Raw genomic sequence first — 26,084 nt, forward strand, 5'->3', positions numbered from 1 at the left:
CCTTCCTTCCTTCCTTCCTTCCTTCCTTCCTTCCTTCCTTCCTTCCTTCCTTCCTTCCTTCCTGGCAGGGCCTTGCTATGTTGCACAGGCTAATCTCAAAATCCTGTTCTCAAGAAGCAATCCTCCTGCCTTGGCCTCTCAAAGTGTTAGAATTATATAAGCCACGCTGCCTGGCCTCCATTTTTTTGTCAGTCAATATTGGCAGGTTGTATGTGTCCAGGAATTTACGTATTTCCTCTACCTTTTTCAGTTTGTTAGTGTATAATTGTTTATAATAGCCTCTGATGATCTTTTGTGTTTCTGTAATATCATTTGTAATATATCCTTTCTTATTTCTGATTTTGTTTATTTGGGTCTTCTCCTTGATTAGTCTAAATAGGAGTTTATCAATCTTTTTATCTTTTGACAAAACAAACTTTTCATTTCATTGATCCTTTGCAGTTTTTTTTTTTTTTTTTTTTTTTTTTTTTTTTTTTTTTTTTTTTTTTTTTTTTTTCTCTTTTCTTCTACTAATTTTGGGTTGCGTTTGTTCTTGTTTTGCTAGTTCCTTGAGGAGCATTGTTAGGTTGTTTATTTGAAATCTTTCTACTTTTTGATGTAGGTATCTGTTGCTGTAAACTTCCCTCTTAATGCTGCTTTTACTGTATTCCGTAGGTTTTGATATGTTGTGCTTCAGTTTTTATCTGTTTCAAGACATTTTTTGATTTCCTCATTAATTTCTTTCTTGACCCAATTGTCATTTCAGAGCATGTTGTTTAATTTCCATGTGCTTTTACTGGTTCCAAAGTTCCTTTTCTTATTGATTTCTAGTTTTATTCCATTGTGATCTGAAAAGATACTTGATATGATTTTAATTTTTAAAAACTTGTTGAGTCATTTTTGGCCTAACATATTATCTATCCTTGAGAATATACTATGTGCTAATAAGAAGAATGTGTATTTTGTAGCTATTATATAAACACATTGTAAATGTGTATTAGGTTCATTTGGTCTAAAGCACAGCTTAAGTACAATGTTTCTTTATTAATTTTGGTCTAGATAATCTGTGTCATGCTAAGAGTACAATGTTGAAGTCCCCCACTATTATTGTATTGAAATCTATCTCTCTTTAGATTTAGTAATATTTGCTTTGTGAATCTGGGTGCTCCAAGTTGGATGCATATATATTTAGAATTGTCTTCTTCTCTTGTTGACTTGATCCTTTTAATACAATATAGTGACCTTCTTTGTTTTTACTGTTTTTTGACTTAAACTTTGTTTTATTTGTTGTAGGTATAGCTACTCCTGCTCATTTGTTATTTCCACTTACATGGAATATATTTTTTTTATCCCTTTACTTTCAGTCCATGTATGTCTTTAGAGGTGACTTGAGTTACTTGTAGGCAGCATATAGTTGGGTCATATTTTAAAAAAATCCATTCAGCCAATTTATATCATTTAAGTGGAAAGTTTAATTCATTTACCCTCAAGGTTATTATTGATATATGAGGTCTTATTCCTGTCATTTTATTAATTGACTTCTGGTTGTTTTATATATCTTTTTTTCTTTCTCTCATTGTTTATCATGTGGTTTATTGGTTTTCTTCAGTGTTAACATTTGAGTCATTTCTGTTCCTCATTTATGTTTACTTAACTAGTGGTTCTATGCTTTTATGTATTTTCATGATGGTAAATATTATCCTTTTGTTTCCATGTGTAGAACTCCCTTAATCATTTCTTGTAGGGCTGGTCTTGTGGTGATGAATTTCCTCAGCTTTTGCTTGTCTTAGAAAGACTATTTGTCTTTTATTTATGAAGGATATATTTGCTGGGTATGGCATCCTTGGCTGGCAGCTGTTCTCTTTCAGCACTTTGAATATATCATTCCATTTTCTCCTGGTGTGTGAGATTTTTGCTGAAAAATCTGATCTGCTGTTAGTGTGAAGAGGGTTTCCTTATAAGTAACTAGATGCTTTTCTCTTGCTGAGGTTAGAATTCTCTTTGTCTTTGACTTTTGACAGTTTGACTATAATGTGCCATGGAGAAGGCCTTATTGAATGGATCTATTTGGGAATCTCTGAGACTTTTGTATCTGGATGTTAAATCACTTGCTAGACTTTGAAAGTTTACAGCTATTATTGTGTTAAATAGGTTTTCTGTCTTTATAATTTTCTGTTTGCTTTCTGGCACACTGAAAATTAGAATATTTAGTCACTTTATGGTATTCCATATGTCATGTAGTCTTCTGTCAATCTTTTTTATTCTGTTAAAACATTTTTGTTTGACTGGCTTACTTTCAAAACTCTGTCCTCAAGTTTTGAAATTCTTTCTTCTGCTTTCTCTAGTTATTGTTGAAGCTTTCAAATTGTGTTTTGTATTTCATTCAACAAATTCTTCAGTTTCAGAATTTATGTTTGGTTCTTTTCATTTATTTCTGTTTGGTAAATTTCTCATTGATATCCTGAATTGTTTTTCTGATTTCTTTGTATTTTTTTTCTGAGTTACCTTGCATCTCAATGAATGTCTTTAATTTCCTTATTTTGAATTATTTACCTGGGATTTTATCCATTTCTTTTTATTGGAATCTGTTTCTGGATAATTATTGTGTTCCTTTGGAAGTGTCATATTTCCTTGCTTTTGCATGTTTCTTATGCCCTTATGTTTACATCCATGCATCTGGTGTAACAGCCACTTCTTCCAATTTTTTGAATTTGCTTTTATAGGGGAGGAATTTTTCCTGAAGATGTATCTGTGTTATTATTTGGGTAGGGCACTTTTGCTTTGATTCTGAGTGCATGCAATAGTGTAGTTTCTGCATGATTTCTTCAGCTGTAAACAGCATCAGTGGTGTTTGTCATCTCCTCAGTGGCTTGGGGTATAGTTGTTAGTGGAGGCTGTAATGAAGTTTTGCTGGGGATGAGGACATCAAGAGGGCCAATCCTTGGGCCTCACTGGTGGCAGCAGCAGGCTGAGTGTGCCTGTCCTTGGACTTCAGTGTAGTATATGCTGGCTTTGGTGTTAGTGAGTCCTAGCATGATCAATCCTTGGCCTCCAGGTGGCTGGCCTGCTTGGGTGCTGGCAGCAGCAGTGGTAGACCACTGGTCTGGATGGGTGGGTCTTCTGGCCCTTGGGCATCAGGTATGGCATGGAAAATGGCAGTAGCAGTGGGAGGACAATCCTCTGGTTTCCAGAAGTCTGCACTGGTGTTGGCAGTGGCTGCAATGGGCTGGGCACACTAGTCCCCAGGCCCATAGGTGGCACATGCAGGCAGATCTTAGCTGTAATAGTAGCTGCAGGTTGAGTGGGCCTGTCTTCAGACTCCTGGGAGGAGTGTTCAGGTACCAACAGTGGTGGATGGGGCAGGGTGATCCCCAGGCTTCCAGACCATTTGCTCAGGCATTGGGTGGGAGTGTAGAGCCAGGCCAGGTAGGCCTGTCCTCAGACTCCTCTAGTGGTGCATGTGGGAGGTGACTGTGGTAGGCAGGCATGGGATGATATCCAGACTACTGGTGGAATGCTCAGGTAAGGGCAGCAGTGACTGTGCTGCAGCCCTGTTCCTGGGGAGGATGGGGTTGCTTTCAGTGGCAGCAGCTGTAGTCATTGGAGAGCATGCACTTTGGGCCCAGGTAGTAGAGATAAGCAGGGTATCCATTCCACAGGGTGTTTTTTGAAATGTGCCGCAGCCGTGCTACTGGGGGAGGTGGGGTTGCTTCAGCACTGGTGGCAGCACCAGCAGCAGTGCCTGGCTACACATGGGGATGTCAGTAAGTCTCCAGGAATGTGGAGATGTAGAGGTTGTTAAGCCCCAAGGCAGCTTGAAATCTGGTTGGGGCTGGGCTCTCAAAATGATGCCTTACTTTAACTACTTAGGAGCTCCTTTTCTGGGGCAATTCTATTGCATGATCTCCAGGTAGCTCCCTATACTAATCTTGGGAACTGCGAGGGTGGAGGTGCTCTCCCATAACTAGCATTGCAGGAGTCCATAATGGGAATGTAGACCACTGGAGGCCACTCACTTACTTCTTCCCAGCATTGGAGAGCCTCTCCAGGCTTTCAGCTAATCCCTGCTGTGAAAGGTTCCTTGCTTTTTTCTCCTTCCTTACCTTAGGTGTTTTCTGTCACTTCTCTGTTGAATTCCAGTGTTCTCCGATAGGTGATCTATCTGAAGGGGCTCTTCTTTGTGGAGGTGGTGAACACCAGACGCCACTAGTCAGCCATCTTAAAGTTCCTCCCTCATTTTTGAAATTTTATGTCTGCAATATATTTTGTACTAAACATAGAGAAATTTGTGTTCCTGTTCAGAAGGTGAGCTTTGTGCATGTTAAGCAGTAATTCCTATATTAATTTTATAGTTATCAATTTGGTTGTTTGATGTAATAAAATTGAAGCATAAGCTTATGAGAATATTAAAAGAGGTCTACCTTTAGGAATTTTTTCAGAATTTTTTTTTCAGTTTTTATCTGAAAGAAAGCTATCACTGATAACAATAGATGTTTAAAAGTTGAAAAATAATAAAAGAATAAGTTAATGTAGTCTGGATACTTTTATGTATTTATTTGGTATGTACTATGAGGCAGGCATTGTGAGATTTACTGGAATTTTTTTAAAAAGCTTAGTTCATAATAAAAAAGATACATATAATTTTTATTTAAAATAAAATGTATTCATTTTAAATATTTAAGTGTGAAATGATGTGGGTCAAAACTAATGCAAGGCTGGGCGTGGTGGCTCATGCTAGTAATCTTTAGCACTTTGGGAGACCAAGTTTGAAGGATCACTGGAGGCCAGAAGTTTAAAACCAGCCTGGGCAGACTTTGTCTCTACAAAAAACATTAACCATGTGTGGTGGTGTGTGCCTGTAGTCCCAGGTCCTCGGAGGCTGAGGTGGGAGTACAACTACCCTATAGGTCCACCTTGCCTGCTGCCTAGACAGAGCTGATTTATCAAGACAAGGGAATTGCAAGGGAAGAGCTGACAGTGCGGGAAACTGGAGTTTTATTATTACTCAAATCAGTCTCCCTGAGCAGTCAGCATTCAGGATCAGAGTTTTTAAAGATAATCTGGAGGGTAGGGGCTTGGGAAGTGGGAAGTGCTGATTGGTCAGGTTGGAGATGAAATCATAGTGGGGGCAAAGTGAGGTTTTCTTGCTGTCTTCTGTTCCTGGGTGGGATAGCAGACCTGGTTGAGCCAGATTGCCAGTCTGGGTAGTGTCAGCTGATCCATCCAGTACAGGATCTGCAAAATATTTCAAGCACTGATCTTAGGTTTTACAATAGTGATGTTATCCCCAGGAGCAATTTGGGGAGGTTCAGTCTCTTGGAGCCAGAGGTTGCATGACCCCTAAACTATAATTTCTAATATTGTAGCTAATTTGTTAGTTCTGCAAAGGCAGACTGGTCCCCAGGTAAGAAGGGGTCTTTTCAGGAAAGGGCTGTTTTCCATTTTGTTTCAGAGTCAAACCATGAACTGAATTCCTTCCCAAAGTTAGTTCCGCATACTGCCAGGAATGAACAAGAACAGCTTAAATGTTAGAAGCAAGATGGAGTTGATTAGGTCTGATTTCTTTCATTGCTATAATTTCCTCAGTTATGATTTTGCAAAGGCAGTTGCAGGAGGATTACCTGAGCCTGGGAGGTCAAAGCTGCAGGGAGCTTTGATTACACCACTCTATTCTAGCCTGGGTGACAAAGTAAGACCCTGTCTCAAAAACGAACAAACAAACAAGTAAACAAATAAAAAACTAATGCAAACAGTAGTGTTACAAATGGTTTGCATTTTATTCTTCTGTTTAACTGTCTTTTCTAAATTTGTATATTAGGCCTCTGTTATATATGCAGCGAATGGAAGAAGTAGTTAGTAAAACAAACCAATCTAGTCCAGTAACTTCAGCTAACTCGATATGAAAGCCTAAACTAATTTGTCTATGGGACACTTTCTGCCTTCCCTTAGTTGGGGCTAGAAAGAGATATTGTAATCTTTGTGCTTTTTCAAATGTTCAATTTATATCTTGACTTAAAATTAGTGAGTTTACTCCTGAAGATCAAATGACCAGCCATATTTTCCTAACTTAATTGTGTATGACAGAAAGAAGGCTTTTAAACTTTAAAAAATTAACTTGAAATTCTTGTGAATTAATTTACATATATACATATCTATCTATCTATCTCTCTCTCTATATATATATCTTTTCTGTATTCTCAGTTCTTAAAAACAGTGGTTTCTAAACTTCACACTTTTTAATATTCTGTGGTCATTTGTTTGATTTGCTCTAACTTCAGTTTCCTAAATGATTTTCACATATTATTAACATTTAAGGTAGTTAATAATAAAACAATTTATATTTGAAAAAAATACTGAGGTCAAAGGAAAACAGAACTTACTGCTGTTTTCTCTAAGACTCCTGTGATTTACCTAGACATTATAAGATTCCAGTTCATTGGTGTGACTTTCTATAAATCCTCATTAGCAAATATTGGTTTGAAAGATTTATCCTTAGCTCTGAAATATTCTAATCAGGTTTTAAATATAAGTAACTATTATAGGACACCCATATTTAAAGTATTTTAAAACGTGAAAGAGTAACCCTGAATTGGAAAGGGAAACTCAGGTGCTTTTTAGCGGATGTGGAAACCCAGCAAGACTCTTTCCCTTGGAGGCAGGGGCTGGGAGGGAAACTGACCTCATTACTCGGGAGAAGAAAGGGTGAAGTCTGGGCTGAACTTGGGATACCGAGATAGGTGTGCAGGGATATAGGAAAAGGTAACTGGAATTGAGCTGATGGCTCAATTCCCAGGATTAAGGACATTTATAAGCAAATAATCTGTCCAAAACTGAAGGCACTGGATGGTGGTGATGATAACGATGATGATAATTTTGTGTGTGTGTGTGTGTGTGTGTGTGTGTGTGTGTGTGACAGAGAGATAGGGAGAGAGAGGAAAAAAAAAGAGACATATATTTATTGATCACCTTGTCCATGCTAGGTCTTTTATATTTACAATCTGATGTGAACTATTCACACTGTCATAAATTTGTTAGGAAGGGATGCTTGCCTAATTTTATGAACTTTTCATATAGTTATATAAACATATTGAGTTAAAAATATACAATAGATATTTTCTGTTGAAAGAATACACTGTTCACTTTTACACTCTTCACTTTTATTACCACCGTTAGAAATAAATAATATGGAAATGTTTTTCAGCATGTGCACTCCCTTGCTTTCATACCTTGTCTTCTTGAGCTGAGGTGAGCTGGGACTCTTCTGCTACCTTAAAGACATTCTTTGTACCACCTTATCCAAACTTACTTGCTGTCTCAGCCTAAAGCACCTTCTTCTTCCTGGATGACCTAGCCATGGAGTTGGAGTGTGGGCTAACTCTCAGCAAGACCCTGGCCTCCTCAGTAGATTAAAGGACATTGCAACCCTTGGGTTACAGCTTAATACAGATAATATAATATTAAAATATAGCAAAGATTTGTCAGTCTTGCTTAGTAACTTATTTGATAAGCATGCATTTATTTTTTAATCCATTTATTTTGAATCACTTTTCCATTCATCTTTAAATTATTTTATCCATACAATAATCCTTGAAAATAACTTTATGGGTAGCTAGGTTGCTTGAATAATTTTTCCTCTGATTAGTCTCCTCATTGCTTGAGTAAATTTTCTTCTTTGGAGCTTACTAACTTATCCTTGTTCTAGGGAGCATTTTGCTTTGGGTTTCTTTTGCCTTGATTTCATTTTAAAAGATTTTGTGCTGCTAAGTAGGCAAGGAGATCTTGCCCCTTGGTGAAGAAGGGGGATAACAAACAGCTATTTTAGCTAATTTTGGGCCAACATTTTTGGCTAAGGCAATGGTTAGCTCTTTGAAAAGCAGCTGTTTAAGTCTGTCCCATGATTCTGGTGGGAGTATAGGAAAATATCTTATGTTTGAATTTATAAATTCCATGGCTTGGTCATTTCAGTGTGGTGCCATTGCTGTTTCTTTAAATGCACATGACTGCCTTTTCCCTGCAGCTTTTCATATTCTATTAAAGATGGAGGAAGAGGAAAGCTTGCTAAAGGGGGAGCTGTGAGGAGCTCACTAGGGCAAAGCTAATCCAGGCAGCTATCTTTGAATAGCTTTTACCCCCAATGACATGAAGCATCTTTTTCATCTGCCAGTGTTTGCAGATTCATCTCTTGCTGACTGAATGTGCCCTGCCTCTGAACTTTCACTTCCCTGCTAGTCCTTATGCCTCCTGATGCTATTCTGTGTTCTTAACTGTGACCCTTGGGTATATTTTGTCTTTCTAAGTATGTTCAGAGAGTTAGAGACAACATCTTTGCCTTTTTGGATTGGGATATAATTTATAATGCCTGTCAAGATTTACAGACAGTAGTTATTCAAGAAATAGATTTAATTTGCTTGACAGAAATGCTGACATAACTATTTTAGTGTGCTTATCAGGTAGATTAGGTTACAAAGATGCTATTTTGATAAGTACAGGAACTGTGGCACCATATAAATATATGTGTAGCAGAGGGTCAGGCATATTCGCTATGTTTGTATATTTCAGTGTTCTTTCTTGTTTTATTTTGAGACAAACTCTCACTCTGTCACACAGGCTGGAGTGTAGTGGAGCGATTTCAGCTTACTATAGCCTTGACCTCCTGGGCTCAAGCAATCCTCCCACCTCAGCCTCTCTAGTAGGTGGGACCACAGGTGTGCCACCACACCCAGGGAATTTTAAATTTTTTTTTTTTTTTTTTTTTTTAGAGATGAGATCCTACTATGTTGCCCAGGCTGGTCTCAAGCCCCTGGGCTCAAGTAATCCTTCTGGCTCAGTCTCCCTAGGTGCTGGGGCCATAGGCATGAGCCACTATACCTGGCCCATTATAGTAATCTTCTTAACAAAGACCCTTTTAGAAGGGGCTAACATTTTATTGTTACGTGCCCCACAATGCTTTGTTTTACATTGAATATATTTGACATTTGGCTTTAGGACTCTGAAAGACAAAAATTAGCTTTGCTTTTGCTTTTCCCTATTATTCATATACAAATGTCAAAGATTGTGTACCTGCAAGTGTCATTCCTTTTGGTAGGCATCGCTGCAAGAGCCTCATGGAAAGCCAAGAGCACCAGGGTTAGGAAAGCTGGACCTCGGCCTGTCTGTTGGCTCAGGGGGCAAGTGCTGCAATGAGGGCCTCAGAAACACCTGCAAAGTGACTGTGACATCTCCGTTTCTTCTACCTCGAACATTTTGTGGTTCTTTTCCTTTGCTTATAAATTAGAATATTCATTATAAGCTAATGAGGGTATAAGTGTGGAACAACCCAGTTTTTCTTGAAACTAGACATCACATGACTAGATGAAAACATTGAAACTTGAGTCTTTATTAAAATCAATTCAAGGAAGACTTAAGGTATAGTTTGGGAGTATGTCTTCCTATTACTTTTTTGACACACATGAAGTAATATAACTGAGTCCTCATATTTTTCTACTTTCTGTGTCTCTCCTTATACCTTTTTCTCCTAGACAACTGAATAAAGCTTTTTAAAAATTTTTTCTTCCCCCCACCAACTACATCCTAACAAAGGAGCAGACTCTATAAGAATGTAAGAGGAAGCTGGCATAGTTGAGAGGATTTTGAAGGCTGATGTACTGGACACATCTACATGAGCTAGATTTGCCTTGTGGTACTCTGAACGAAGGAGCAGTATACATTAATCTAATCTATGTAGCTGCTTACCCTTTCTACAAATACCCATCCAGGTCAGACACATTGTGCTCTTTGTTTTTTTCTTTTTTAAAGAACCCTCATTGAGTCATCTCTGGGAAAATCTTAAAGTGAATCAGTGGTCAGAACCACATTCTCTGCCATCCTCTGGGTTGCCTTCCTGATTGAGGTTATATGAAGAAACTATAGAACATAATCTCTTCTGTGTGGGCATAGGACCTTAATGAGGACACCAATAAGCCTTCAGCCAGGGAGGGTCGCAAGGCCTTGAGTTGTGGACAGGGCAGGCCAGGGTTGCCTGTCCACCTGTTTTGATAAAGAATTCCTGTCTTCTTTGTGCCCAGAGTTGTTTAGTCAGGGTGGAGAGAGGATGCGGAACTTGGTGGTGTGATTGGAAGGATGAGCTCTGTAGGGGATTCTGGAAGATGTAGCAATCCTTCTTTCCTACCCCCACCTTCAGTACTTCATCCATTTTTTAATTGATTTTGTATGTTACTTCAGGAGAACTGGGGATGATAGGTATTCTTTAGGAAATGGTGACTTATTAATGCTAGGAGAGAGATGATAGCAAGCTGTATTCTAGAAATGGGGCTTAATTTATAAGATGGAGATCTTCTTAACTACAAATAGGATTATGTAATTTATAAATTTAATTTAGCAAGTGAAAAGGAGTGACCAAAGAACATCAGGAAAACTAGTGGTTATTTAAGACTTTGTGCCTTGTGAACCTAAACTACCTATTTTTCCATGTGCTACTGGAAGGAAGGGGTTTACTCTATTTGAAAGAAGAGGGGAGGGCAAAAATATGTTAGTAAGTATATCTGGTGATAATTTTATAGGTTCGTAGGTCTTCATACCGTGTTTTTAATTCTCCAGCCTTAGTTTTTTCATTTAGTAGTGCTCAGGGGTGTTAACAGGTTATGCTCTGGAGGAGTGTGAACTTGCTTGAGAGCTTTCCAAGTTCAAAGCAAAAGAAATCGGGGAATTTTGCCAATGGCCTTTGAGGATTGCATTATTTGTTTTCCTGCCAGAGCCTGTCACTAACAGCTGATTCTTCTACCAAAGAAGAAGTGACTGAAAACAGCACGGGAGCCTTCTTGGTTGGTAGGAGGTGCTCAAAGGACAGAACTAAAATATTTGGGTGGATATTAAGGAGAAGTATATTTCAAATTCGGTATAAAGGGAGTCTTTACAATAGCCGAGCCTAGCAAAAATGCGAAGGCTATTTTGGGAGGCAGAGGTTTTTTGTCATTAGAGATATTTTAAAAAAGGTTAGAATGGCCTTTTTAGGGGAATATTCTAGGGCAGGGATTAGCAAACTTTTTCTGTAAAGGATCACATAGTAAAATAGTTTAGGCATCTGCCTCAGCTACTCAATTATATTATTGTAGTGCAAAGACAACCAAAGGCAGTAAGTAAACAAATGAATATGACTGATATTTATCTGCTCTGGCTGCCCTAAGAAAATACCATAGGCAGAGTGACTTAAATAACAGAATTTTATTTCTCACAGTTTTAGCAGCTGGGAAATCTGAGATAATAGTGCTGGCCAGTTTGCTTTCTGGTGAGGGCTCCCTTCCTGGCTTGCAGACAGATGCCTTCTTGTCCTCACATAGTAGAGAGGGAGACAGATATCTATTTCTTCCTCTTCTTATAAGGCCACAATCCTAACAGATTACTGCCCCACCTTTATCACCTCATAAAAAGCTGGAGGTTAGGGCTTCAATGTATGAATTTTATGAGAGGAGTCTACCATTTAGTCCATAGCAGCTGTGTTCCAGTGAAAGTTTTTTTTTTTTTTAATAAAAACAAGAGATATGCCATATTTATCCCAAAGACCATAGTTTGCCAACCTGTTGAATAGAGAAAATCAAACACTGGTGAGAGAGTAGACTAAGTTATCTACCAGTTGATAGATTAAAAATCTGGAGGCTATCCATAAGAAACCTGCAACATTGACTGGATCAGAACAAACCTAATTCAGGGCTCATTGACTAGCGTTTCTCAGTATAAATCATTTAATAAACAAAAATAGGTATTAAGTCCAGAATTAATTTTACTTCAATGTGCATCAAATCTATGCTTTTGGCTGATGGGAGATGCAAATGATAAGCTATGCTGGGGTCATCTTTAGAATAGGCCTGCTGTAGTGCTACAGCTGTAAACAGTGCCAGTTGTAGTCTTTTGTCACTGATCAGCATACAAACCTAACTTTTTTTTTCCTTTTGCAGCAAAGCCGTGATTATTAATCTCCTCTTTATTTGTAGGAGAAGGGTCTCTAAGATATTTCTCAGCTAGTAGTCTTCTCCCTCCACTTCTTTGGAGAGAAAAATGGAAGCCACTAAATAGGAACTCCCTCTGTATTTTGCCACAAATCATAGAAAGTTAAGTGCCTCTGCACAGTCACTGCTTTTCTCCTTTCTTTCTGTGGCAGTAAAGCATGAGAACCTTTATTGCTGACTCTAACACCCTGTACCTCCAGGCTTTTTGAGATCTCATTACCAGTTTCTTCTGCGTAACTTTAAAAAACGTCCATTTTTCCACTCAACTCTTGTCCCAAGCCTGTCCCAGCATTCTATCTTGTTTAAAAATAAAAACTAAACACAAATTCAATTCCAGAGACATTATACAATGTACATTTAACAGGAAATGGAGGACAGAGTTGTACCGCACATATATAAAACTCTGCTTCAAAACTGTTTTGAAACATTCTGGCAACCCTAACTCCACACCCAAAGTTCATCCCTCATCTTTCTTTTTCCCTGTAACTCTCCTCTTCTGTCTTGTTTTCTCTTCTTTCTAATCACCACTCTTCTGTGTCTCCTCTCTGTTCCTGGATTTTTCAAGTGGCACTTTCTGGGACTTTTTGTATACAGAGAGATTTTGTATCTTTCAGCTTCTTTCATATTCATCCTGGTATATCACTGTGCTGGGACCCTTAGCAATTGTTATAAAATGCAAATCTGATCACATTCTTTGATGAAACATCTTCAATGGCTCCACATTGATCTGGGGTTTAATTGCCAAACTCCTCACCTGTGCTAAAAGACCCAGCGTCATCTGGACCCTGCTCAACTTTTCAATTATGCTGATCCCCCCTAATCAATTTTGTTATTGCCAAGTTCCTTGTTTTGGCATTGCTCTCTCTCACTCATGGGCCTTCACATGCTTCTTTGTACCCAGAGTCCTTATAATCTTCCTCTGTATTTGGCTGAGGCATCCTTCTTGTATCAGCTAGAAACCACTTTCTAAAGAAAGCATTCCTTGGCCAGGCATGGTGGCTCATACCTATAATCCCAGGGCTTTGGGTGGTGGAGGCTGGAGGATTGCTTGAAGTCAGGAGTTCAAGACTAACCTGGACAACAACGTAAGACCTCATCTTTACAAAAAATTAAAAAAATATAGCCAGATGGTGTGGCACATGCCTGTAGTGCCAGCTGCTCAGGCAGCTGAGGCAGGAGGATTGCTGGAGCCCAGGACTTCAAAGCTGCAGTGAGCTATGACTGCCCCACTGCAAGGGCAACTGAGTGAGACCCTGTGTCAAAAAAAAAAAAAAAAAAAAAAAAAGCTTTCCTTCACCCTCACTCTCTCTGTATTAGATGTGCTTTCTGACTTCCTGTTTTTATTTCTCAGGACAGCCTTTTATTTTTCCCATCCTGGTATTGTTATGCTTTTGAATTTGTCTATAGACTCTTAGTTCATGAGAGTAGGGGCCATGTTTATCGTGGTCACCATTTAATTCCCATCACTTAGCAGAGTACATGGCACATAGAAGATCCTTAGGAAGTATTTTTTGGATAAATTATCTACATTTAAAATACAACTTTATTTTTTCACATTTGATTAATTCTAATACATATAAATTTATACCTTATTACATAACTTTAAAACCCATTTACATTATGAAGTAAAATACTGTTATTTTTACTTTACTTTATAAAGTATTTTTACTTTATCAAAAGGAACAAATGCATATTATTCTTAGAAAATTTATTTTATATTTCTATTTGTCATTTTCTGTTTATGCTCCATAATGTTTTATGACTCACAATAATAGCATTTTTAGAGTAGAAGTCTACATAAAATATGTCATTTTTGTTATTCTTCAGAATGAAGGATTAAACTGAAGATTCAAAAAAAAATTTCCACTGAAGTTTTGATTATGACAGCATTATGGAGTGCCTATTGGTTTAGAAGCTGCTTTAGTCTTACCTTCACTGAATCCTGAGAAGTGCAGTGATAATGCTTAACATATTTTATGTGTGTATATATATATATATTTTTTTTTCTTTTTTCTGTTTATACTTTAGATAAGAGTGCCCAGGAGTGGAATCTTGAAATAGAGTCTACATTTGATGTTGTCAGTTCAAAGCCAGTTGATGGTCAAGTGATCATAGCCATCCCTAAATTGGAAACACAACAGACGTACAATATTGAACTTCAACCTGGGAAAAGGATTGTTGAGCTATTTGTGAACATTAGCAAGGTGAATGACAGTACTTCCTGAGAAGCACTGGATGAAATGCAATACTGATGCTACAGAAATGATTAGAAAAGAGGCACTGAGTATGAAAGAAAAATCTACTTTATCTGTTTATATTTGTCATTTTCTTCTCTATTTTTAGTCCTCATATATTTTCTGTGAGTATGAGCTAAATAATGACTTTCCCAAATTTTAAGACTAAGAAAATGGAGAACATATCATTATGTTGGCAATTTTTCCTCTCATTGTATTTTCTTATCATTATATTTTAATTTTCTACAGTATTTGCAGTATCCTGAAGCCAAAATATATTCTATGGATTATATTTAAATAGCAGTGGTTATTTTTGGTATTTATCAGTTATTTTGATTATTAATACTTACTCTATACACATAATTCTAATTCTAAACTTATAATCTTTCATACATCAAAGTAGAATGGATTATTTTTATCTTTTCTTTTTCCTTTTTCTATTCCTCTAATTGATAATCGTGTACGGAAAAAGGTGGAGCAAAATAACATTCAGTAGCTGTTGAGATAAAGAACTCAAAATGATTTTTAGTTCTTGGCTTGAAAGAAGAGTCTACTTCAAATTTCCATTCTAAGTGTTAAGAATATAGAGTAACCATAAGCTCAGTGTTAGAGATAGGAAGAGTTGTTTTTCTGAACACCCATGTTATTCTGTTCTTTCCTTTTGCTTTTGATATATTGATCCATGCTAGATTCCCAGCATGCCGTTTTTAAATATTATCAATGAATTGGTATGATTTGGCATAATATAGGTAGGGAGATTTACATTATTTTAGGACCTAGAGTTTTTTACTTGACTATATGAGAAATTGATATAATGTGTTGAGCCTTTTTTTTTTGCTGAAAATATGACGTTAGAGTGACCTTTTAATTTTCTTAAAAGAATATTACTGTAGAAACTTGGTGGCCTCATGGACATGGAAACCAGACTGGGTACAACATGACTGTTCTTTTTGAACTGGATGGAGGCTTAAATATTGAAAAATCAGCTAAGGTAAGTAAGTAATTTAAACTATTTTGTGAAATAATTATATTTCTTTTAAAAATAGTAATATAGATCTTCATGGGAAAAGAAGAAAGCATCAAAACTGTTATGTCCCCACCACTCAGAGATAATCTCCAGTAACAGCATTCAAAAGCTTCCCTGTATGTATTTACATACATTCATACATATACATATGTATTTTCTTTTTTAAATTTTTTTTTTTTTTTTTTTGAGGCAGAGTCTTACTCTGTCACTCAGGCTGGAGTGCAATGGTGCAATCTTGGCTCACTGCAACCTCTGCCTCCTGGGTTCAAGCAATTCTCCTGCCTCAGCCTCCTGAGTAGCTGGGATTACAGGCATGTGCCACCATGCCCAGCTAGCATTTGTATTTTTAGTAGAGATGGGGTTTTACCATGTTGACCAAGCTGGTCTCGAACTCCTGACTAAAGTGATCAACCTACGTTGGTCTCCCAGAGTGCGGGGATTACAAGTGTGAGCCACCGCCCCCAGCCTTATATTTTTAAATAGATCATACTTTAGGTATTATTTTGTCAATAAGTAGTCTCCTGCTATGATTTAAAATTGTACCTTATATCAAAATAATACATGTGTGTAATTTTAAAACTTAAATATTACCAGAAAGTTTATATGAAAAATAAGACCCCTTGCCCAACACTTCATTTTCCTACTTCCTACTCCTCAGAACCAGTAATTTTTAACTTTTATTTCCTCTAACATTCTTCTTCATTTTTCTAAATAAGGTACTTCTACTGGTGTTTTCTGATTTTTCAGTTTTGCCCATTTTAGGGTATAGCACTAAGAATCGGAAAGAACTGGACTTTGTTATTTATTAGCTATAGGCTACTTACTTAATCTCAAAATATATAAAGTCAGTATAATAAAAAGGAGATGGCTTGGATCTGGCTTATAACAGTCATGGCATATAGTTAGCAGAAACGGTATTAACCCTCTTCAAAGATCTCCTCCTCTCCTAGACACTAGCTTTGCTGTTTACATTTGGCTAGTGGCACCTCTCACATTTGGTATTACCTCTCCTGTGGGCCAGATAATACACTAAGGTTGGGGATATATCCTTCAGGAGTTCATTTCCTATTTTTCTTTTGTTCAATCATACTGTGTATTTTCTGAGACATTGTGAATGTATGTGTGTGGTGTGTGTGTGCGTGTGTGTGTGTGTGTGTCCTAGAGAGAGAGAATGAGCGTGTGAGAGCACACACATGCACAGAGTTATGTACACGGAGAATATACTGTATCTGTCTTTAGGACCAAATCATTCACTCTTATTCTAACCCTCTTGGCTGAGAGAATGTGTGCTCTCTCACACAGTGAGTTTGTTTTGTGTTATTTTCATGAAAATGTAAAAAGTCATGAGCCATTCCAACTTATGACAGAGAAAGAAGAGGAATTTCTTTCTTTTTCAAAAGGAAATAATTCTTTTTCATTCAGGTTAATGTGACTGTATTATTGTTCATTACACATAACGATGCAAACCTTTGAATCAAGCAGCAACAGGAGTGAAGGAGGATGTAACTGCCATGCGCCTTGAGTTAATGCCTGTGTGTGAAATGTGCACTTTGGCTGCGGCTGCTGTAGAGTTTGCTAATTTTGAGGCTCACTCATTCAGTAAATACTTAGGGCACACCTACTGTGTTTTGGCTGTTTTGCTATATCCTGGTATAGAGCTGTGACTATGACGCTGCTTCTATTTCTGAGACCTTAGTAGAGCTAATCATCTCCTTGGGAAGTTAAATCATTAAATGAGCCATTGCAATAAATTAGCACTCTAGAGATGAAGAGCGTGCTGTGGAAGTACAGAGCAGGGACATTCTGGGAAGATTCCCAGAGCCTATGTCCCTAGGGATAACTGGAATTTGGCCAAGTAATGTAGCAAAGAGGCAGAGGGAAAAGAATGTGAAGGGCCAAGGACTAGAAAGGATGTTGTGTGTTTTTGGAAGTGAAAGAAATTTCAATGCAGCTGTGGTTGAGTTTGACGTTGAAGAACAAGAGATGGTGTTATAAAAGCACCTAGGACAAGGTCCTGCAGGGCCTAGTGAGACACACGAAGGAACAAGCACTGTCCCTAGGGCTGCCGGGATTCTTGGAAGGATTTTAAGGAGGGGGTAAGGATCATATGCATGTTTTACAAAGATTGTGTAGATCAAGTTGGAAAAACGACGAGAGTAGGGGACCAGTTAGAAGACTCTGGTAGTAATTTAGACACAAAATGAAGATTGGTTGGTCTACAGAATTGCTGATCAAATAAATCTGAAAGAGATTTAGGATATAGTTTCAGCAGGCTTGATGATGTGGGGGTGGGAAAAAAGAAGTTGTTAAGAATGGTTCCTCAGTTGCTGGTTTGGGCTGCTGAACAGATGGCAACTCTGTTCTTTGAGTTCCATTACTCAGAAAGAAGAGAAGGTTTCCGGGAAGGAATTGGGTAGGAATTATTTCAGTGATAGATGTATTTTGTGTGGAGTGATTGAGAAACACCCAAGGAATACTATTTGATGGGTGGTTCATTAGATAGGCCTTAAGCTTAGGAATTGCATCTGGGTTAAGGATATAGATGTGTAAGTCAGTAGAATATAGATAATTGTAGCCATGGTAGTGGATTAACTACCTCATCTGCTGGCACAGAGAAAAGAGCTAGGACAGAACCCAGGCAGCCATAACAAGTAAGGTTGGGGTTTGGAAAGAAGCCTGTAGAGGAATCTAAGAAGGAATGATTGATGAGTTGGAGGGAAAACCAATTTGATTGGGGAGTCACAGAAACTAGTGAGAGAGAGTGTTTTAAGAATGTCTACACACACACACACACACACACACACACACACACACGCACACACATGCACATACACGCACTCATACACCCTCATATTGCCTAGCTTTTCCCACACATTTCCTAATCCTTTCTCAGAGCTCCTGGGAAGAGTGGCTCCCAGTAGCAGTGAATGGATTTAGGACTCATATCTTGATTTGGAATTCTGTATTAAAAGCAATCAGGGCTCTTTGGAGAAATGACTGACTCTCAAGTTGGAGCCTAGAATATCTTGCTGTTCCAGAAAGTAAGGAGATACTCAAGAATGACGTGACATGTTGAAAGGACACAGGGGCCTAAGTCTTCAGTCTTCAATATACTATAATCTTCAAAAATGTCAAGGAAAGCTTGAGGAACTGTTCTATGTTGGAAGAGACTATGCACGAACTGAGTGCAATGCAGTGATCTTTTTTGTCATAATGTTATTAGGGTAACTGATGAAAACTTGAAAGGGGGTCTCTGGGTGATGATCATACAGGAGTTCCTTGTACTATTGCTGCAACTTTATTACAAGTTTGCAATGATTTCAACATAGAAAAGGATACTATTAAGAGAATGAAAAGCAAAAGCAAAATCCTGATGAGAAAGGGCCAGTAGAGAGGGAAAGACTAAAAAGAGTTTGAAAGCAGGGAGGTAGTTGAGAGGGCGAGGTCTCTGGGAGGTAGGAATTAAGAAGAGGATGGATTCACTTTGGGATGAAGCGTTCTGTTTTAGTTGTAACAGTGGTGAAAGAGAACACATGGGAAGAAAGGATGCAGCTTGGGGATGGAAGTAATTTTGAAGGTCTCTAGGACCACTTAAAGTATATTTTCTTTCTATAAGACTTGCAAACTCTTTTGTCAGTGGAGTTTTAGGGTGAAAAAGTAAACCTGAGAAAGAAAGCTAGGGAGTTTTGGTGAAATAACATTTTATTTTTTATTTATTGTGAATGAAATATAACACATACAGAAAAATAAACAGACCATAAATGCAAAGCTTAATGAATGATGAGAAAATGAACACTCACATAACTGTCATCCTGTTTAAGAAACAGAACATTAGTTACTAGCGCTTCACACCTCAAACTCTCCCCTCCCTTTTGTGAGCCTCCCCAATCATGGCCCCTCTTTCCTTCCGGAAGATCCACTGTCCTGACATCCATCATTAGGTTGCTTTTATCTGTTTTTGAATTTTGTGTACATGGAACCATATACCATGTATTCTTTAGTGTCTGGCTAATTTGGCTCAACATCACGGTTTGTGACATTTAGATACAGTTATCTCTCCTTATGTGGTTTCAGTTACCCATGGGCAACTGTGGTCTGAAAATAGGAAATGGAAAACTCCAGAAATAAGCAATTCATGAGTTTTAAATTGCACTCTGTTCTGTGTCGCATGATGGAATCTCGTGCTGTCCTGCCCTGTCTTGCCCAGGACATGAATCATTGCTTTGTTGAGCTTATCCATGCTGTATACATTATCCACCTCTTAGTCACTCGGTGGCCTTCTCCTTCATCAGATAGAAAAAACATAGTATATATGGGATTCGGTACTATCTGCAATTTCAAGCATCCACTGGGGATCTTGGAACGTATCCCCTGCAGATAAGGGGGGACTGCTGTTTGGTGTTCTGTGTAACTGTAGTTTGTCTATTTACATTGTGTAAGATTTTATTATATTACACATTCTGCTGTTGCGATTTGAGTAGTTTCCAGTCTGGGGTATTCCAAGTAATGCTGCTGAGAACATTAGTGATATAATACTCGGAGCACATATGCCCCTGGCAGCATATCTGCTGGGAGTGGAATTGCTTGATTGTGGAGGATGCATGAGTTCAGCTTTTTTAGATTATGCTAAACTGCCATCCTAGGCTCCTTACCAGCAGTAGGTGCTGTGTCAGATGGGACTTTGAACACTGTTTTCTTACCACCAGCCCCTCCTTATCTCACCTCTATTGCTCTTATTTCTTGATGATTTTATTGTTACCCTGGGCTTGCTTTATACAAAAGTAATCTTATTTTAAATGTATCTCATTGAAATTCATCTTGCTCCAGTTTTATATCTTCCTTTCTTGCCTCTCCTCTTCCACTGAACTTAGAAACGTGTTTAGGATTTTTTTAACTGAGTATGTCAGGAGACAGCAGCATATTTGAATCAGACAAAAGGTACTGGGGAAGTCACAGGTTTTGAATGCAGCCTATACAGCAGAAATGCATGGGATCATGAAAAGAATGCAGGCACTAGAGAGAGAGAAAAGTGCTGACTACATTTCTTTGTGAACATGGTAGAATATATTGATGACTGAGACTTTTCTTATGTTGAGTGACATTGGGGCAAATGGTTTAAGCATGAAGGGAGGTAATATATGGAAAATATCAACAGAAAATTTAAACATTAATAAATAACAAAGTAAAAGATAAGTGTTGGGATATCATATCATAAATTCTGCCAAATAAATCATGCATGAGGAACTTTAGAATGTGAGTCTGGGAAAGTTAGCTTTATCAGTTTAGGAAAGCAAATTGATTTTTTAACAAAAGAAAAAGTTTTGTGTATAAGTGGGTATGGAAGAAGATACTTTGGGTAAATGGAATAATAAATCTGACCAATCAGTTTTTGCCATTTTCTGCCCAGGTGAACTGAGGGTTTTTATCCTACTAATTGATTATGCTGAATTGACTAGGTAACATGTTTTAATGAACAAATACCTATTTTTGAATGCTTATTATGACTTGCCTTTATGGAAAAACAGGAAATCAATTAGTTGATATTTCTCTTACACATAATTTATTTTGTAAGTTTCCCAAGTATTCTATGTATAAGGTAAATCATTTTGCTAAAAGCTGCAAAAGGCTGTTGCTGTGTACATTTGACCCTCCAATTAAATTATTGTAGGAAAATAGATGTAATAATAGGTATTCTACAATCAGTTAAAACTTGTATCTCCTAGTTTCCAAGCCAGAAGAAGTGAAAGATTGCCCATGGCTATTACAATTAGAAAAAACAATTGGGATTTGTTTTTTTTTCTTTTTTTAAAATTTCACTTTGTTCTTTGTTTCTTAAATTCCTGTCTTCATCTCTGCAAATTCCACAGGGCAAAAAACCAATATCATGCCAGTGAAATTTTTTCTAAGTGCTACTCTTGGCTCTGTAAAGCCCTTAAAAGTACATAGCCAAAGAATATGGAATTCAGAATAATCAAGGTGTATTTTTGCATTGAAAAGGTACAGAGATTATGAAGTATGTTTCTTTCTGTATTAGCTTTTTAGGACTATCACTACAAATGACTATAAACGGAGTATCTTAAAACAACAAGAATTAATTTTCTTACAGTCCTGGAGGCTCGAGTCCAAAATCAAGGTGTTGGCAGAGCTGTGTTCCTTCTGAAGGCTCTGGGAAAGAAACCTTCCTTGCCTTTTCCAGCTTCTCATCATTGCTGGTAATCCTTGGCTTGTAGATGCATCACAGTGATCTCTGTCTCCACCATCTCATGCTTTCTCCTTTGTGTATGTCTCTTGTTTCCTTTTCTTATAATTATACCAATCATTGCATTAGGGCCCAGTATGATCTCATTTTAATGAAACTAAGTATATTTGCAAAGCCCTTATTTCCAAATAAGGTTGCATTTTTAGGTGGACATGAATTTTGGGGGGACACTGTTCAACCCAGTACACTGTCCTTTTGTCTTTTGTCAGAAGTTTTATTAAAGATTTCCAAGATGGCTATAGGCAGTGGCTTCCCCAGGTGGGCCATGGCAACAGTTAGGCTTAGGTATAGACAGTAAGTGGGTGATTGTATGTGGACTATAGATTGGTCTGTTTTTCATTATTACTATATACTGGCAATTCTATTAATAAATATTGCCCATGATAGAATACGTCTCCCACCTTCCTCCTTCCCCAATCGTATGTTGGTCTAAGTTTTATCTCTGTGTTTGGTTACTCTTGAATGTTAATAATATACGTGTTTGCTTAGATGTAGCACATTTTTATTACTAATCCTTTAATAGACATTATATTCTACATGATAGTTATTTTGGAGTACTCTTCGTTATGTAGTCATTCCCAGATACATGAAGATTCAGCTTCATACAGTTCTTTTGAAAGCAAATTTATAACAGTTTGGAATTGTTTGAACTTGCTTTGAACATAGTTCTTGCCTCCCTTCCCTGTCCTATACATGCTTACATTTAAAAGCATTGCAGATTAGAAATAAACAACAATAGCACAGTGATTATAAAAAGGAGAAATTCAACATAAGTTTCATGTGATCTCTTGGAGTTATTTTTATGCTTTAAATTTACAATTGAGAAAGCTATGGACTGTGAGGTGTAATGTGTAATATTTTGCTTGGGAAGTGCATATTTTAGTTCATGCATGAAATATATTCTACTAATTTTAATAGTGTCTTTAGAATTGAAATTTATTCTTTTAAATTTGTTTTAAAACTACAGAAAGAGTCGAAGCAAAACATAACATCGGTGGTATGCTTTGGTAGCGGGTGGCAGATATTAAAAAAGCAAAATACTTGGGAATTATTATGATTATTTTGTAACTTTTAGAGATAGGGGCTCATTCTGTCACCAAGGCTGCACATAGATCACTGCAGCTTTGAATTTCTAGGCCACAGTGATCTTCCTACCTTATCCTCCTGAGTAGCTAGGACTACTTCAGACACATGCTACCATGCCTCGCCTATTTTATTTTGGAGAGATAGAGAGCAGTTAGCCCTAGGTACAGGCAATAAGTGGGTGCTGCAACACAGCCTGTTATGTTGCCCAGGCTGGTCTCACACTCCTGTCCTCAAGTGATCCTCCCACCTCAGCATCCCAAAGTGTTGGGGTTATAGGGATGAGCCACTACCTAGCTGGAATTCTTTTTGACAGCACTCTGGATACTTTTAACAGAGATCAAATGGGTGAATTGGTCAGATAGGCCTGTATTGAAGGTGGTAGAGTGGAAATAAGTCATTTTTACATTCCTGGAAACAGAGATCAAATGTGCGAATTGGTCATATAGCAGGTGGCAGAATGGAAATAAGGAAGTAATTCTCATATTTCCAGAAAAACTGCTGCAGAATGCACAGAAAACAGTTTCAAGAATGAGATTACTATTTCATAAACCTCTATCATGCTGCATATGTGGCCAGTATTCACTGTGGAGTTCATGCAAAAATCAAATAAATTAATCCCAAATATTATTTCATCCTCTTGGAAATTATCCTCTGAGCTTTGTGAAATCTACTTTTTTGGAAATTTCTTTTTTCCTGTGTGATTTTTTTTTTTAGAACTTTGGAAAAATTGTATTCATTCTTTCTCATCTCACCTCATTGACAGGAAAAGCTGCAGAAAATCTCCCCTAGACAAGATGGAAGGTTCATTACGAAGCTAGGACATAGTAGAAAAATTTTGAAAAGTTAATCTCAACTTTGAAGTACCATGTAATCCAAAGAAAATGTGGACACATGAGTCAGCTCAGATATTACTCTCTGTGGTATGCAGTTTTCTCTTTGGAATTATCTCTTTTTTCCTGGTGTAGTTTTAGATGACATTAATCAGATACAAAAATATTTGCAGATAGACTCTATCCTGAACAATGTACAGTAAAATACCAAACTTTAAAAGTCTTCTTTGAAGATAAGTGCACAGAAATTTTGGTGAAGCCTTTTTACTGTGCAACAACAGAATATAAGGACATTGACATTTACATAGAAAATAGAATCAAATCTTGAAGAAGACTGCCAGGAGAAAAACAAAGAGATGCTGGTTTTCCGTTCCTCAGAGAAATCCACATAGCAATGCCAAATGCTCCAATTGTTGTCCCTGAGATCCAGACACTTGTTCTAAAGGAATGAATCAAATAGTATCTGTGTTCACAATCATTTAGCCATTTTCTCTGATTTTGCAGAAGAAATACTGGAGAAGTTGGATTTTTTTTTCCATTTTTTTTATACCTCAGAGGCATTTGTAAATAGTTTGAATGGATGTCAAAAGAAGAAAGGCATGGCTATAACTGCATTTTTTGGAGTTTGATGTGACATGGGATTTTTATGAATCTCTACCAAACTTAATATGTTTGATACTTTTCTAAAATATTGTCATACTCCGGCCTCATCTGGAAGAACATTTCTGAGTTAAAATTAATAAAAGGTGTTTTTCCATCAGCTATGACAAGATAAATCAGCAGATATGGCAATACTCTTTATTGAACATATATGTCCAAAGAAGATCAATTTTGAGAAAGTTGTTGACAGATTTTTTTAGAAGGTAAGGCTGAAAATAGCAAATATTATTATTTCTTACTGTAGCGTATTATGTATGTTATTTCCTTTATTTGAAAATATACTAATTTAATCAAAACTTGAATCTATTAACTTCTTTTTTTGTACTCTAATATTTAATGTTACTTTAAAAAACTGACATGATTATAGAAAGTTCAGGAAAGAAAATTTTCAGTGTCTACATTCTTTTCTGGACATTATCATTATTCATTTCATTTTATTACTTCTATTGAAAATAGCTTTGTCATATAGAAGAGGAGGTCTTAAAAAGTGATCCTATCTGGTGTCAGATATACTATATACACATCTGGCTACAAGGATAGATAACTGTGCTGAGGCAAGCATTAATCTGTTAACTTCTGGTTGTGCTGTCTGCAAATTGCAAGGGCACACAAAGAATATCTCTTGTGTCATCTTGCGCAGACCTGTTTGACAAGAGTTATTTGTGGAGATCCAGAGTTTGTTTTCTCAATACTTCTGGACGCTGGAGCACTTTCAGAACAAAGACAGAAATGCAGTGTTTGGTTGTCTCTAAAAATACATGTAAAAGGATTTTAGCAGGTTTGATATTTGACAATGTTTAGAAATAAGTGGGTTTATTTTTAAGAAGAAAATTGCCCTTTTGAAAATCTAGTGATGCTATTACAGCTTTTTAAGTGTCTGATTACGAACAGCTGAGAAGTAGCCTTGGGTTTATGAATCAATGATTCATTACATATCATCTGTTTGGTCTGCCAGAGAAAGAAATTTGAGGAGTACCGTATTTATCAGTCACGTACCTCTTAAGCCCTTTAGTTCAGATATCCTTATATCTTGTTTGAAAGAATGCATTCAACTATCCTGCACTTTTAAAGTTAATCTTTCTATTTTGAAAATGAAACCTTAATGAAGTTAATAAAAACACTGATCTAGTGAGGAATTAATAGAAACTTCAAAAATAAAAATTTAGAAGTTAAAATTTTAAATTTTCAAACAACCCAACTTACACATTTTTTAGTTTCTTAGGTATTTATACTTTTTTCTACTGTTAGACAATAATTGGCTTGGTTGAGCTGTTTAAAAATTTTTAGTCTCATATGAAGATTGTATATTTACTTTGGATGCAAATATATGTTACTCAAGTGTCTTTTCAAGAAATCTTTCAGAACCCATTATTTTCTCTGAAGTAAAATACCTGTTGTAGAAGAAGGCTTTTATGTGACAGTCAAGACTGCCAGAGGACGTAGAAAATTACTGACACTTATGGTAGAAGCAGGAGACTTTCACCTGTGAAAGAATGCCCAGAAGGAACGGTGGCTGGTAATTACTACTTCACCTCTGAGGCACTGTCAGGTGGTTTGGGGTTCATTGTGACCCCAGTCATAACTTGTTATTGCAAGAGTTGGGGGATAGGGAGAGATGTCTTTTTATAAGAACATTTGCACAGAAAAGAAAAATATGCTTGAAAGTATTATGTTGTATAGTTAATACTATTTGTAGCATTAATAGATACTAAGAAATAAATAGGCCCGGTGCAGTGGCTCATGCCTGTAATCCCAGCACTTTGGGAGGCTAAGGCGGGTGGATCACCTGAGGTCAGGAGTTTAAGACCAGCATGACCAACATGGCGAAACCCTGTCTCTATTAAAAATACAAAACTTAGCCAGGCATAGTGATGTGTGCCAGTAATCCCAACTACTCGGGAGACTGAGACAGAATCGCTTGAACCCAGGAGGCAGAGGTTGCAATGAGCCAAGATTGTGTCATTGCACTCCAGCCTGGGCAACAGAACAAGACTCTTTCTCAAAAAA

The 26,084-nt window shown here is 37.3% G+C and overlaps 1 protein-coding gene across 2 annotated transcripts in view; it reads left to right on the forward strand.

Moving 5' to 3' along the window:
- Nucleotides 1–26,084, forward strand: part of MANBA (mannosidase beta) — a 113,957-nt gene that overhangs the window by 29,624 nt on the left and 58,249 nt on the right. For both annotated transcript variants that reach the window (XM_017508659.2, XM_037731409.1), the window contains exons 6-7: nt 14,010–14,185; nt 15,096–15,206. In XM_017508659.2, coding sequence (XP_017364148.1) covers nt 14,010–14,185; nt 15,096–15,206 — 287 coding nt within the window. The remainder of the gene's footprint in view (nt 1–14,009; nt 14,186–15,095; nt 15,207–26,084) is intronic.

This window comes from Cebus imitator, unplaced genomic scaffold (genome assembly GCF_001604975.1).
Source record: "Cebus imitator isolate Cc_AM_T3 unplaced genomic scaffold, Cebus_imitator-1.0 Scaffold397, whole genome shotgun sequence".
Taxonomy (NCBI): domain Eukaryota; kingdom Metazoa; phylum Chordata; class Mammalia; order Primates; family Cebidae; genus Cebus; species Cebus imitator.